Consider the following 16648-nt stretch of genomic DNA (forward strand, 5'->3'; position numbering starts at 1 on the left):
AGTTCCGGTTTAACATCGCAGACACAGCCATTCCATCTATCTCAGAGAAGCCAGTCAAGAGCTTAGGAAAAGTTTTTGACTGCTCTCTGAGAGACACAACATCTATCCAGTCGACCTGCACTGAGTTGGATGGCTGGCTGAAATCCGTGGACAAGTCAGGCCTACCTGGGAAGTTTAAAGCCTGGATCTACCAACATGGCATTCTTCCCAGGATTCTGTGGCCCCTCCTTGTCTATGCGGTCCCTATCTCAACAGTTGAGACCCTAGAGAGGAGGGTCAGCACCCACCTCCGGAGATGGCTTGGGTTACCAAGGAGCCTGAGCAGCATTGCACTCTACGGGAACACCAACAAACTGCAACTGCCTTTCAAATCCTTGGAGGAGGAATTCAAGGTAACTAGAGCCAGAGAAGTGGTTCAGTACAGGGACTCAAGTGATCCGAAGGTGGCTAAAGCAGGGATCCAAGTGAGGACTGGCAGGAAATGGAGGGCAGAGGAAGCAGTTCAAGAGGCAGAGGCAAGGCTGCGTCACAAGAGCCTGGTGGGAGTGGTCACACGAGGTCGAGCTGGGCTAGGATCCTTTCCAACTCCCCAAATGAACACCAGTGGGAAGGAAGGGCGCCGTCTTGTTCAGGAGGAGGTGAGAGCAGCAGTGGAGGAGACAAGAACCTGCAAGGCAGTGGGAATGAAGCAACAGGGAGCTTGGACGAGATGGGAGAATGCGGTTGAGAGGAAAGTGACCTGGGCTGAGCTTTGGAAAGCCGAGCCTCACCGCATCAAATTCCTAATCCAGGCAGTGTATGATGTGCTTCCAAGCCCATCAAATCTGCACACATGGGGCATAGCAGAGACACCAGCATGCCCATTGTGTTCCAAGCGAGGAACCCTGGAACACATCCTCAGTTGCTGTACAAAGGCACTTGGAGATGGACGGTACAGGTGGAGGCATGACCAAGTCCTGAAGACCATTGCTGAAGCCATCAGCACAGGACTGGCGTGGTCAAAGCAGTTCCGACACTCCAAGAACACCATCGCCTTTGTCAGAGCTGGGGACAAGCCAACTTCTGCCAGAAAAACATCTGCAGGCATCCTGACGTCTGCAAGAGACTGGCAGTTGTTGGTGGACCTTGAACATCAGCTGAAGTTCCCCAGCCATATTGCAGTCACCACCCTGCGACCAGACATTGTCCTTGTGTCTGAGTCCACCAAGCAAGCTGTGCTGCTGGAGCTGACAGTCCCGTGGGAAGATCGCTTGGAAGAAGCCTTTGAAAGGAAGCTCTCCAAGTACGCAGGACTGGTCAGCGACTGTCAGCAGGCGGGATGGAGAGCAAGGTGTTTCCCTGTGGAAGTTGGGTGCAGAGGATTTGCAGCCCGTTCCTTGGTCAGAGCCTTCAGTAGTTTAGGCATCGAGGGAGAGAGAAAGAGGAGAGCCATCCGCAGTACCACCGATGCGGCAGAGAGGGCCTCAAGATGGCTGTGGCTCAAAAGAGGGGAGCCATGGAGTCATGGTAGCTAGCTAGCCATCTGGACACAAGCTGGGGTCTGATCAGCCCCGGCTGGGTCACCTGGAGGAGGGCGTATGATGTTGCGAGACCCGAAACGTCCTATGATTCCAGGAACATCACTGAAGATGTGTCCAGATTAGGCATCAGTAGATGTATGTACACAGTACGGGGCATGTTGTATTGATACTTTTATTTAAGTTAAAAAAGAGGAGCATTTTTTTCCCACCACTGTTCTGATGAGAATGAAAAAAGTAAGCCAGATAACTTGTATAATAATTTACAAAGGAAAATAGAGAAAACATCGGTCGGATCATGTGCCCGTGTTGATTTATCAACAGCCCCACAAAATACTTTGATTGTGATTTTATTGTGTTGAACCACAATGAAAGAGTCCATGCAGACAATAGAACAGTTTAGCATTGCATAATTGTTCATTAACATATTTTCAGAAGTTAATAGCTGTAATAACAATACAAACTCTAGAATGTTGAATCACGTTGAGAGAGGAATTGAGATGGTTTACCGGCTGCATTCTGGCTCAAACTGAGACCTAACAACTCTCAATGTAATTTATTCCAGAGTTCACTGAGGACATCCCAGTGTTGGAAAGTAAATAGTACTCAAATACTGTACTTGAGTACAATTTTGAGGTACATTTCTTTACTTGAGTATTTCCTTCTTCTTTTTTTGTATACTTTATATACACTGTACAGTATATTTTGATACCAATAATTTTATTTTATTTTTATTTTTATTTCTTCTCTTGTGCTAGGGACCCTCATACAAATTTGATTTGAGATTTATTTTGAAAATAGCTGATGCATATAGGTAACCTGACACCGTCAAATGGAAGAAGCTTGCGACACACATTTGTTTCACAGCCTACTTCCCATCTGAGACTCCGGTCGCAGAATCGATGACAGACAGTTTTTCTTTTTTTCAAGCTACTAGGCAGGTGATTGGATGATCCCGCCCCTAGCAGCCGCTGATTGGTTCGGACACGCAGTGTTCGGCCATCTCCACTCCCTGCGCAATCCCAGACCTCCCTGAAATCAAATGCAAATGAGATTTCCGGAGGGAGGGGGTTTACCAGGCTAGCATATAGGGCCCTGGGGACCCAACTTTAAGAACCCCTGCATTAAACCACGGACCATAACTGACAGTGTACAAATGCAGGTCCAATTGGTTCCATTTGCTTTTACTTTCCATCATTTATATGGGGACCACCTGGAACCCCCTCAAGGACCTCTGGGGGTCCCTGGACCACACTTTGAAAACCACTGACGTAGTCTGTTTTAACAGCTGCATTGTGGGTAAAACAGGCAGTCATAGTGATCACTTAATGTGAAACTCTAGGATTCCATAATCATGTACATACAGTACTGTACTGTTTTCTACATGCAGTGGAGGTATCTAAGTACTTCCCACTGTACTTGAGTACAATTTGAGGTATTTTTTACTTTAGCCATTTAAAAAACAAGGCGTGGTAGGCAGGTTTCTGAACTGTCCACAGCCCACCAATGACACACAGAGTGAGTAGACAGAAATGGTGCCATCTTATAATGAGCATTAGTGAGGATAAATAGGCTCTATGCACAGCAGCCATATTGGAGAGAAACAAGGCCTCTTCCTTACTTCCTTCACAGGTGTTACCAATTATGCTAATTAAGTGCATGCGTATGCATGCTTGTGTATTCTGTGTATTCTGAAAATGAGTAAATAGGCTCTATGCACAGCAGCCATATTGGAGAGAAACAAGGCCTCTTCCTTACTTCCTTCACAGGTGTTACCAATTATGCTAATTAAGGCTAATTAACGTTTCAATTTCAAGGACCCCCCATAACTTTGAGAGTGTACAAATGAACCCTCCCACCCCACCCTAAGGAACCATAAGGGTCCCTGGACCACACTTTGAGACCAACTGGTGTAGCAGAGCAGGGGCGCCGATTTATGATTTTGCCGTTGGGTGCTCAACCCACCAGCTCCCGAGCACCCACAGGATCGGCGCCTATGTAGCAGTGTTTCCAGTGAGCCAACAAGCACAACATCAGCACCCTGACTCTGTTTGACCAGAAAGGAACAGAGCCTTCCTTAGTATCATTGGTAACACCTCTGAAGGAAGTAAGGAAAAGGCCCAATGGCTTTCCAATGTGGCTACTGTGCATAGAGCCTATTATATGAAAATGGAATATGAAGGGTTTTCTTTTTTTAAGTAAAACAAATGAGCACTTCTTCCACCATAGTTTGCCGTTTCCCTAAATGCATCACATTCCAAGATAAAATGAACCACAAACACACAGATATATTTAAATATATAGATTTTTTATGTACATATATTCATGATGATGACTAGAAAAGAACAACAACTATTTTCTTACAAAGGAATGATTCTGCACAGTCGTAGTTCTACGTTAAATAGTAATTTGATACAAAATTACCATAATAAATAAAACTCATCCCGTTATTTCTGTTTTTAATTCACACATACCAGTTGTACAAACAATAAATTATAAATTCAGTGCTGCGTTGCTGTCTTTTTGCGTAAGGGTGTTTTTCCTAATGGAAGAGTCTGAGAAAAGTGGTGTGTGTGTGCGTGTGTGTGTGTGTGTGTGTGTGTGTGTGTGTGTGTGTGTGTGTGTGTGAGTGAGTGCCTGCTGCCTACATGGTGGAATACTAGCATTGCATGACAGGATCCAGTAATCCAGTAATGACATAAACATAACGTTTACATTGTAAGGCTGAGAGGGGACAGTATTCTGGCAGAGGACACAAACATAATGGGAGACCTTTAGTTCATAATGTGTCAAATAGAATCTGAAATGATTCTTTTCTTATAGTTTGATTGTTACCTGAGAGAGAGAGAGAGAGAGAGAGAGAGAGAGAGAGAGAGAGAGAGAGAGAGAGAGAGAGAGAGAGAGAGAGAGAATTCCAGCACATTTCCATCCTCGCATCCTCCACTCGTGCCCTTATACACCCACCTTTCTGAGCGAGGCGAGGAGGAGAGGAGAGGACGGAGGAGTCAATTTAAGGAATGGGAACGCTCCTCGCTCACTCTGCGTCATTTTGAAGCAACGGCAATCACTGATGACGTGGAGCACTGCAGAGCCTGGAGGGGTATTGTCATGTAGAGGATTTTTATATCGTTGCTGTTGGTCATAAACCTCTTATCTCCATATTCTAACTTGTTGTGTTCTTTTCGTAAATGAACGCCCTACTTGATCATACAACAATGTCACACAAAAGCATCAATAGTAGCAGATCCACAAGCTCACGTTCCGCAAACGTTTTGAGCTTGTCGATTCTGGTACTTTTGATGTTTTTGAATTTGAATCCTGAAAAGTAACAGTTTTGGACATTAGGTTTCCACCCGACAGAGACGACATGTTACACATTCCGTCTAAAAACTAAAAAAAAAGAAAACGCTTCCGCAAAAGATACATGGAGGATATATCCTCACTAAAGGACAATTTATTCTTGGAGCAACAAGTGTGAAGCGACGTGTCACACAATGGGTGCGTTCGGAAATTACGCACCGGAGCACACTCGCCTATTAGTTTGTATTGGCCAGTGCGCTCAGTGCTGTATTTTCGAACGCACCCTATGTGTCGCAGAACGTTATGAGATTTGAGCATTCACACTGTCTGCGACTCGCCACAAAATGTAAACAAGGAAGTGAATGTGGTGACGTGCCAGTGTTGCCAGATTTCACGACAGAAACAAGCAACCAGGTCTATGAAAACAAGCCCAAAATAAACGACTACATGAGCACTTTAGTTTAAACCTATGTGTATCGGCTATTTGAAAATAGCCGATCTACATACAAGCTCATAATGTGTTGCGATGCTATAAAAAACATATACATATATTTTTAAAACATTTTAACCACACTAATCTTGTATGGGGGTCTCAGATGGGGGTCGATGCTCAATTACATATTAATTTGGGGTTCCTTGACATGAAAGAGTTTGAGAACAACTGGTCTTAACAACACTAGGAAGCAAGCTCAAATAAGCAACTACACTTTGGAAACAAGCTCCAAAAAGTGCAACCTGCAACAACCAAGGGACTTTACAGAAAAACAAGCCCAAAGTCACTTATAATAAGCAGACATGGCAACACTGTGTCTAATTTTTCCAGAGGTAGACATCAGACGTGACAAATATGTTGCCGTTCACTTTCGTGTTTGAAACTTTGCCGCTCAGAGCATGAATTGGCCTTTAGCCTCCTCTCTACTCCAGTGGTCCCCAACCTGTGGGTCGAGACCCCCAGGGGGTCACCACATGATTTTTTTGGGGGTCCCCAGAAGACAAGACAATTTAAGGACTTTTAAGCCCTTTTTAATACCAAAAAAAAAATAAGTACCATTACTGCATCAAAAGTAATATAGTAAATTACATTGGCATTGGACAAATTGTCAAATAATATTAGTAAGAGGCAAACATTGTGAAAATAGCAATCTACAAGCTCACAATGCCTTGCATTGCGAGGCGTTGTGATCTTGTAGATCTGCTATCTTCACAATATTCATCTGTGGAACCGAGTCAACCTAAATGTAATGCCTCAACTCCTACAATTCCAAGTGCTTGTCAGGGTGAGGGGTCCCCAGTTCAAATATGATTATTTTGGGGGTCGCTGCCTGGAAAAGTTGAGAACCACTGCCCTACTGCTACACCTCAGCTCCTCCAAAAGCAAATTGACATTTGGGACGCAAACAACTTCGGGATCCCGCTAAAGTTAAGGAGTGCGGAAGAGGAGGCAAAGAGGCAGACATTTGGGTATTGGAATTCAGCCAGAGAGAGAGAGAGAGAGAGAGAGAGAGAGAGAGAGTTAGAGAGAGACAGAGACAGAGAGAGCACGCAAAAGACAGCTTCAGAGTTGAATTGTACATGGAGGCATATAACTCCTCTTGCTGGTAGATAACCCAGGGGCTATACATTGTCAACACTAGCATCAATTAATTTCCCTATACAGACAGACAAACAGACAGACAGACAGACAGACAGACAGACAGACAGACAGACAGACAGACAGACAGACAGACAGACAGACAGACAGACAGACAGACAGACAGACAGAAAGGTACACTATGGAAACTGGCGGGTGAACACACACCGTCACAGCAAACACACACTTTGAATGCACTGCGGGGACATGTGTGTGTGTGTGTGTGTGTGTGTGTGTGTGTGTGTGTGTGTGTGTGTGCGCGTGCGCGTGCGTGTGTGTGTGTGTGTGTGTGTGTGTGTGTGTGTGTGTGTCTTGGAAAAATGCACACACACTCACGCGTGCACACGTTCAAATTATCAACCCCCAGAAAATAGGTTTTGTCTTGCCAAGGCCACAGTTGCCACCCTGCCATGAACATTGTATGTTTCAAGAATCCCCGGTTTGAAATGCATTAGGCTACGGACGCCCATTTGATACAATTTTCTCTGGGATCCCAATCTACATAAATCTACGTAAAATCATCAGTGTTAATTTAACTCAGAGAGTACAAATGGAATCAAATTCGGTTCCATTTGCACACTCTCAGAGCCCATATGCTTTATTTCCTGGTTCCCAGGAAACGGGACCAATGAATAAACCAATCAAAAAAAGGTAAAGGGGAGGGCCACGGGGGCTGCGATTGGACGATAACAGAGAGGTGATAAAGGAATGCTTTCCGTGGGGCTCTTGTCCGTGACACACAAACGAGACGACGAGACGGACAGGGTGCGAGTTTGAATCCCTCGATTAAAGGGTCGTTCGCACCAAGAGCAATTTTTATGATTGACAGAAACATCGACAGAGGGACATCTGGGATGCAATCGCTCTCTCTCACCCTCGGAAATTTTTGTCATGAACGGAGATGAGGACGCGATTATGAACAGCTAACGCTAGCTGGCAGGCTAGCTGGCATTTCTTTTTATTTTTTTACATGGATGTATCCATATGTCCTATAGGGCATAGCATGGCCATTTGATTGTGTGTAAAAAATCAAAGAGAAAACTGCCAAAAAAGGGTGTTCATTATATAATATAATTAAACATTCTAATATATTTTTTACACAGAATAAAATGTTTTATGGCAATGATTCACCAGGAGCCTGGATGGCTTGGTTCCAGGCTTAAAATAATTGATATAAATATTTTCAGAAATCTCTATGGGAAAAAGGAATGTTTTCTATCGTGAAAACATTCACGTCAAATGTCGGCCGATTGGTCACATTTGTCCCATGAAGTCACTGCAGTACGTTTTGGGAGTGAGAGTATGTTATAGTTATACTTATCATGCGTTTGAATGGCCACATATGGTTGAGTGAAGTCCCTCTGTACTAGTTATTGTGCGGAAAGTTCTCGCAGGAAATTGTCGATCCACTATTTTCTGCGAAAGCTTTCCCCACAGTACGGATGCTGGGGTTTTAATTGGTTAAATGTGCTTGTACACTGTGTCGACCACCGAAAATAAAACATCTCATAATCAGCTATTTTCGGTGAGCGACCCACGGGAGCAAAGATACGTAGAAACCAGGCTTTAAACGCCACAGTGACCAGAGCAGGGTGACACACAAGATGTCGTCTAAAAAACAACACAACACACACACACACAGCATTACACAGGGAAAACCTCCCCAGCATGGAGGAGGACAGGGCTGGGATGGTTCCTAGCTATCGTCCACTTGCTTGACATACATGTGATTGACATGTAAGTAACATCATGTAAGTGACAACGCATGACAGCGCTCGTCAAATCAGTCCACACGTTTGTCCATTGTGTGTCAATATGTCCTTATTAATTGCGCTGCGCGTGTCCTTTATGATTGAAAGTCTTTTTCCCTGTCATATTGTTGCTGTCAGGCAGAAACCTTGTGTCTCCATATTTAAACTTTTTAAATATTTTTTTTGGTTAATTCATGTCCTACTTGGTTGTATTAGAGTGTCGCACAAAAGTGGCGGAAATATCCGAACGACAAGGTCGCAACGCTTTGCATCGCGACTCGTTGTGAGCTTGTAGATTGCCTATTTCCGCTACATTTGAAAAAAGTGAAAGTGGTTAAGTATGTCCATGGGTTTTATGAATATTGAACCAATGAAAAGTATTGGATCAATTGGAACACAGGTTCTTTTTGTCTATTTCCTGAAAAAGTAACCGTTTCGGACATACAGGTTTCCACCCAACAAGCGGCAACACGTAGGGTCGTAGAGTCCGGTTCGAGAGTCTGGTGCCTGGTTCGGCTCGCCCAAGTCCACGTCCAACATCACGATAAATCGCAAAGAGGAGCGTCTTTTATAATCCAAAATTCAAGACCACCCCCTTTCCCCCCTTTTTTCTTGTCGGGATCCAGTCCATAACTTCCTCAGCATTTCTTCACCAGACAGTGTTTGAACGCGGACGGCCGCGCCGCCAGGGTGCAGCCCTTGGACAGTTTTCCCTGGGGGTCCTTGCACTGCACCGTGCGGCTCTGCCACCCCGTGTCACAAGTCCGGGAGCAGCTCATCCACGGGCCCGTCACCCACAGGGGCCCCGGGGCCGGCGTGGAAGCGCCCGGGGGCGCGTGATTGGACGTAGGCACCGCGGCGGTGGCTAGTTTTGTGGTCGTCGAGACCGTCGTGCTGGTGGTGCCGAGCATAGGGGACGACCGGGGTTCCTTGGGGGGTGGGGGGGTCCGACGGGGCATGAAGAAGCTGTAGCGGACGTCCAGGGGCTTCTTGGCGTCCGTGGCGAGGATCTGCACCACCAGGGCCTCGCGCAGGGCGCCGGGCCCCATGCTGTGCAGCCACTCATCGCGCTGGCTCCAGCCGCTGTAGTTCAGGACGGAGCCGTTGAGAGGGATGACTGTCTCGGAGGTGGAGATCATGAACTTGCCGTTGAGGAGGTACTCGCCGTTGGGCCGGCGCAGAGCCAGGTAGGCAGTGTAGCGCGTCTGGTCCTTGGCCTTGTGCTGGCGGACCTTGACGTGGGTCGAGCCCTCGGGGATCTTCACCACGTCCGTGTAGCCCTTACTGTGAGACAAGGACAGAGACAGAGGTCACATTCAGTGGTACAGGAAGTATACTAAACCCTCTAGCCTTATAGGTGGCTATGTACTACTTGGACTGCTTTTTTTCACCAAATGTCTTCACCGGTCTGTAGAAACCAATGGGGCTCACTTTGTCCTATGTTTTTACAGTCTACGGTCGTACCTCACTACTCTTAGCCGTGGTAAAATCCACAGTAAAACCACGACCACAACCTTTATTGTTTACTATGCTTACCTCCAGTATTAATTTTGACAGCAAATATTTATTTAGTTTTAGTCATAGTCTTTTGAATACAATTCCATTTAGTTTCAGTCACATTTTAGTCATCTGAAATGTTTCAGTTTTAGTCTAGTTTTAGTTGACTAAATTATCATAAGATTTTAGTCATCTAAATCTACAGTTGATTGGCTCATTTACATGGATGTGAAAACTGAAATGTTGATTAATGTGCGCTGTCCCTGGTAAATAAATAAATGTAGTCGACTAAAATGCATTTAATGCCTGATTTTTACTAGGGATGCACGATTATATCGGTAACATATCGAAATCGGCCGATATTGGCTGTAAAATGCCATATTGGTATCGAACCTATCTCAAAATAAATCAGATTATTTTCACCGATATTGAAGACGCAATAATAATGTGACCGAGAGCAGTCTGTCTGCCTGTGTCTGTCAGCTGATCCCCTCCCTCCCCACTCCACACCCTTATTTTTAACTATTCTCCACACACGCTCTGCATGTCGACTCTCAGAGCAGCAGAGCTGCTGTGTGTGTCGGAGAACAGAATGAGAAGTAGTCAAACGGCAAACAAACTCTTTACGTCCACAGTTACATGCCCAGAACAGAGGCTTCTTGTACATCTTAAATAAGATTAGAGTAGTGATACTGCGGAGGATTATTTTCAACACTAATGTGTACATTGTCTGGTTATTTAACATCAAAGTAAAAAGCACTCGTTACTCGACTCGAGTGCAACCAACGGCCGCTTTTGAACAAGCAAGCCTGTATATTTAACCACAGAGAATGAGCACAAATGAACTCTCAGCTGGTAATGTTTCTGTCTTTAACATCCTGTTAACACATTCTGGAATGTGTTCTGTAGTAGTGTACGAAGCAAGCTGTCCCTCTCCTAAACTCACTGCTGATGTTATAGAATGTTAGATAGTGATAAACTAAACAATGATTGTATTTATGGTAAGATTAGTTTGTATATCACACACACAGTGGTGGCTCCAGGGAGTTGTGATTGGGAGAGCTAAGGGGAGCTTTATTGTTTAGAGTAGAGGCTAATGAATTTAGGCAACAGACAATATGAATAACACTAATAACACATTAGATTCAATGATCTTAGTTTCATAGGCCACATAACATATGTTTTTTTTGGTTAGATTCAATTAATTATGTGATGGCTTATTATAGCATACAAAAATTATGTAATAGTTAAGTTTGCTACTTAGAATATACATAATGAATGTATTTATTCCATACATATTTTTCATCACAGTAGTGTTAGTGGGGAGGGGGGTTTACCATCAACTTTCACCAGCAAAACAAAAATGTAAAATAACAAAATTCTCCAATGAGCTCAATATAAATATAATATATAATATATCGGTATCGGATCGGTATCGGCCGATATGACTCAGCAAATAATCGGTAATCGGATATCGGTCATAATTTCATAATCGTGCATCTCTAATTTTTACATAGCTGCGTGCCAAAAGAAGTGAAACAGTGAAAAAAGGTAGTCGACGGAATTGTTTTTGACGTAGTTTTAGTTGGACGAAATGTACACGGCTTACCTCTTCTTGGTGAAGTTCCCCAGCACTCGGACGCAACCTGTGCTGTCTCCTCCACAGATGCCACACTTATCGAACTGCAGCTTGGAGCCGATGATCCCGTCGCAGCCCGTCCTCACGCACTTACCCTTAACGCACACCGAGCTGCTGTACGGGCGACACTCTGTACCGTCCGTCACCTGCGCAGGGAGACACAGCTTTCCATATGACCATAGCTATACCATGTTATGTTGTAGGTTAGGTTAGGTTAGGTTAGGTTAGGTTAGGTTAGGTTAGGTTAGGTTAGGTTAGGTTAGGTTAGGTTAGGTTAGCTTACTGGTGTAAAGTACATTTACATTTACATTTACATTTACATTTACATTTACATTTACATTTACTCAAGTATTGTACATGAGTACAATTTTGGGGTATTTTTTACTTTACTGGAGTATTACCAATTTTCAATATTTTTACTTCCACTCCACTACATCTCAGAAGAAGATATTGTACTTTTACTCCACTACAATTATTTGAAAACTTTAGTTACTAGTTACTTTGTAGATTTGGATTATTATTACAAACCATACATTAACCACTTCAGCCCTACTTCAGCCTTATACTTCGGCCATATCGGTATGCTAGGCCCCAAGTTCCCAAACGTTTTAGCTTGAGACTTGAGGTCTCTCCAGCCATCTGCTAGATCTGCTATTTTCACAAGTTGAATGTTTTTACTTATCCATGGAATTTCTTAGATTTATTTTTATTTGTATGTATATATATTTTTGTATATGTATATATATTTTTTTTATTTTAGGAAACAAAATAATTGATATTTAATTGCGACCCATAAAAAATATGTCTGCAACCCCAAAACATTGGTCGGCGACCGACTGTTTGGGAAAACGAGCGTCATTTAAATAACACGCCCTTAAATATTCGCCCCGATTTTACGACATGAAGAACCAGAATATGACCAAACAAAGCATGGAAAGCCAATAAGAAAGAGTTTCGCCGGCTCGCCTCGCCTTGCTGCCTGTCAAGTCACACACACACACGCACACACGCACACACACACACACACACACACACACACACACACACACACACACACACACACACACACACACACACACACACACACACACACACACACACACGCACCTACTTGCAAGCCCAACTGCGTAACGGTATAATCTTTGTCAATCAAGTAGGCTAGTAGCTTACATGAATGACAGATTATGATACCACATCGCCATGAATGGAATATGTTTGTATATAATATATAATATGTAATTTATTTAACCCATACCGAGCAGTGCGCGTTCGAGTTACACTACAATAAAGCAGTCATTCCCATTTCCCAGTGAGACTCGGACGGGCGAGTCCTGTGCCGCGCCGCGTTAATGAGAGATAGCCTGGAGAGAGAACATTAATGGATGAAGGCTGGTGTGTGTTGGACCGTGGGTTAAATGTCCGATCTCCCGGTGGCCATGAAAAGATAACAGCGGCGCCGCTGCGCCGGTCCAAACTCCCGAAAATGCTCTTGCATAAAATATTTTTTTTGTTGTTGAAAATAGCAGATATATAAGCTCACAACGCGTCGTATTGACGCATTGTGAGCTTGTAGATCTGCTATTTTCAAATAGCCAATGCAGCCAGATCTGCAATCTTACCTGAATGACTGTTAAAGCAGTTTGTTTAAATGAGTTTATAAAATTGTTATATTTTCACAGGGATTCTTTTTTTTATTAGTGTGTTAGATTTTGGAGTGGATACATGTATCCAGATGCCTGTCAGACGGTCAGACAATGCTGCTCCGCAGGTCTAGGATGGAACAAACGGGTGCAGCCAAAGTCAACAACTGCCTCCGACCTGACGTGAGATCTGAGCGGGCCGTACTCTGAAGACAAAGTCAGGATATATTGATAAATGCCGAAAGTTGCGGTGATCTCGCCATACGCCCATTATTTGGTCTACACCGCGTTGATAAATGAGGGCCACTGTGTTTAACCCATTTAGACCAGGAAAGAATTTGTGTCATTTTTAGATTTCTTTGGCTATTAAAAAAATATATACAAGATATACAAGATGTACAAGCTCATAGCCGGCACCGAGTGCTGCGCTACGAGCTTGTAGATATTTTTTTTTAATCGTGAAAGTTTGTGCAAATCTTTGAATATATATACTTTTTTAAAGCAAACATTTTTAACTCAAGTCTTTGCTTCTTGGGGTTCTACAAATGTCTGCTAAATCTTACTTTAAAAAAAAAAAAACGTATGTTTCTTTATCGGTGGTTCTCAAACTTTTTCATGTCAAGGACTCCCAAAATTATTTGGCCACGGACTACCATCTCAGTGTATTTTGTAATAGGGACCCCCAGAAGCAAAAACGTTCCCTTTAAAATCTCTCAAAAAAAAGAAAATCTAATATTTGCACACATTTTCACGATAAAAAAATAAATAGCAGTCGGTGCCGCGCTATGAGCTTGTAGATCTGCTATTTTTGAATAGCCAAAGAAATCTTAACATGACACAGATGCGTTTCCCGGTCTTAATGGGTTTAAGTTGTGGTCACATGTTTGAACTCACCCTCTGAGAGAACACCACGTAGTATCCGGTGCCTTTAGCCCGGCAGGTCAGCTTGCACACGTCTTTAGGAAGGACTCCTGCGAACTTGGGCACCCACTCCACGAAGGTCTTCACCCCTTTGGGGTCAGTCTGGGGACCGTTGCGCACCTCGCACTGCTCCTGGCGGAAACTCTTACCTGAAAGGATTTCATAAAGAAATACAATAATAATAATAATCTATTGACCACTTAACCATGGTGTAAGTACAATTTTGAGATATTTGTACTTTACTTGAGTATTTCTGATTTCCAATACTTTTACTTCTACTCCGCTACATCTCAGAGACAAATATTGTACTTTTACTCCACTACAATTATTTGAAAACTGTAGTTACTAGTTACTTTGTAGATTTTGAGTATTATTACAAAACTTATGTTAACCAGTACAGCCCTATATAAAAAATTCGGCCATTTGAAAATTGCAGATCTACAAGCTCACAATGCGTTGCGATGTGATGCATTGTGAGCTTGTAGATCTGCTATTTATACACTTGAAAACTTGAAATGGGACATTCTGCACAATGAGTACTTTTACTTTTGGTACTTTAAGTACATTTTGATGCCAATACTTTTATACTTTTACATTTATAGTACATTTTGAATTCCGGAGTATTGATAGTAAAACATTTGAGAACTTTTTCCACCACTGCACCGTATGGGGTTTAAGGGGTTAAGCGTTATCTCAGACTGTGAGGTCATGCAAAAACAGTGTATAACTGATCCATAAACTCATAATGCATTTCCTTTTTTTCTATTATTTATATGTCATCTATAATGATCTGCCCACGATAGGGATTGATAATTATAAGAGTATATTAAATGACTGATTATTGATTAATGCAATCAATCAATGCAATTGATTAGTAACATTTTAATTGTTGGGTTTTATGTCTGCTGTATATCAGCAGTTCTCAAAGTGGGGTCCAATAGAACAGTTTAAACACTCAAGTCCTATTTAATTGGGGCGGCCTCTCAATTCCTGGCCCCGGGTATGTGTCGAGGTGTCCATGAGCAAGACACTTAACTCCTAACTGCTCAGCATAAGCGCTTAATATGACCACCTGAGTGATCAGCTGGATGAAGCTGAAACTGTACTTCCCCCACGGAATTAACTAGCCCCCCCCCCCCCTCCAGAAGAAAAAAATTAAGAAATAGAACATTCTTGACAAATCTTCTCTTATGGGGGTCGTCCCCGGTACTAAACCTTTTCAAATGGGGGTCCAAATACGGTATATATCAATTTGAGGGTCCCTGACAGTTTGTTTGTTCAGGAACAGGAGTCTCCATGTCTCTCCAGCTCTTTAATAAACAGAAAATATGTTTTCAGATTGGGATACCAATTTGATCCAATCAGGATAGAGAACTCAGTCAGGATACAGATTAAACAAGTGAACGTGGAAGTGATCAGACAAAGAAATGAGCAGACAAAATACTAAAACACTATACAAAATAAATAATACGGTAAATGGGTACTCTCTCCTGATTGGCTGAAAATTAGTAACCTATTGAGAAAATGTATTTTCTGTTTATTAAAGAGCTGGATAGATGGGGGGGGGGGGGAGCTGTTACACTCTATAGCAATCATTACTTTCAGAATATAGTGCTTAAACCTTTTGACAAAAATAATATGTTGTTTGCACCAAAAAATATCACTTCCCCTACCTTTAAACTTTTTATAGTTTTTCGTAATTAATTTGGCTATTTTCACAATATTTATCTGTGGAACCGAATCAAACTAAATGTAATGCCGCAACTCCTACAATTCCAAGTGTTTGTCAGGGTGGGGGGGTCCCCAGTTCAAATATGATTATTTTGGGGAGTCCCCAGTTCAAATATGATTATTTTGGGGGGTCCCCAGTTCAAATATTATTAATATGATTATTTTGGGGGTCCCCGGTTCAAATATGATTATTTTGGGGGGTCCCCGGTTCAAATATGATTGTTTTGGGGGGTCCCCGGTTCAAATATGATTATTTTGGGGGGTCCCCGGTTCAAATATGATTATTTTGGGGGGTCCCCAGTTCAAATATGATTATTTTGGGGGGTCCCCGGTTCAAATACGATTGTTTTGGGGGGTCCCCGGTTCAAATATGATTGTTTTGGGGGGTCCCCGGTCCAAATATGATTGTTTTGGACTCACCGGCCGGGGGGCACGGCGTGACGTGGCAGGAGCGATAGATGGCTCTCTTCCCCGTGCAGTAGCGCCCGTGGTTGCGCGGCGGCGGGTTGTTGCAGAGGCGCTGGGCGAACTGCACGCCCCCACCGCACGTCCTGCTGCACCCGCCCCACGACCCCCACGAACTCCAGCTGCCATGGTTAGATGCCTGGGAGAGAGAGAGAGAGAGAGAGAGAGAGAGAGAGAGAGAGAGAGAGAGAGAGAGAGAGAGAGAGAGAGAGAGAGAGAGAGGGGGGGGGGGGGGGGCAAGGTTATTATAGTTACCCTGGGGGCAAGGTTATTATAGTTACCCTCCACTTAAACCCCAGCATTCGTATTGTGGGGATAGCAGATCAACAAGCTCACGTTAACACAAAACATACACTCGTATAGAGCCCTGGGGGACTCCGCTCAACCATATGGGTTGATATGTTTTAAGCAGTGGTGTAAAGTAACTAAGTACATTTACTCAAGTACTGCATTTAAGTAGAATTTTTAGGTACTTTTACTTCCAATTGTCTATACTTTTACTTCTACTCCACTACATCTCAGAGAAAAATATTGTACTTTTACTCCACTACAATTAT

General features: G+C 43.3%; 1 protein-coding gene across 1 annotated transcript in view; it reads right to left on the reverse strand.

Moving 5' to 3' along the window:
* Nucleotides 1-4326: 4326 nt before the first annotated feature.
* Nucleotides 4327-16648, reverse strand: part of adamts5 (ADAM metallopeptidase with thrombospondin type 1 motif, 5 (aggrecanase-2)) — a gene marked incomplete at its 5' end in the record, with an annotated part of 49023 nt that continues 36701 nt past the window's right edge. The window contains 4 exons of the mRNA XM_080422515.1: nucleotides 4327-9482; nucleotides 11305-11480; nucleotides 13869-14044; nucleotides 16047-16230. Of these exons, the coding sequence (XP_080278641.1) occupies nucleotides 8837-9482; nucleotides 11305-11480; nucleotides 13869-14044; nucleotides 16047-16230 (1182 nt within the window). The 3' untranslated portion in view covers nucleotides 4327-8836. The remainder of the gene's footprint in view (nucleotides 9483-11304; nucleotides 11481-13868; nucleotides 14045-16046; nucleotides 16231-16648) is intronic.

The sequence above is a fragment of the Gymnoscopelus braueri genome (genome assembly GCF_963280865.1).
Source record: "Gymnoscopelus braueri genome assembly, chromosome: 24".
In the NCBI taxonomy this organism is placed as follows: Eukaryota; Metazoa; Chordata; class Actinopteri; order Myctophiformes; family Myctophidae; genus Gymnoscopelus; species Gymnoscopelus braueri.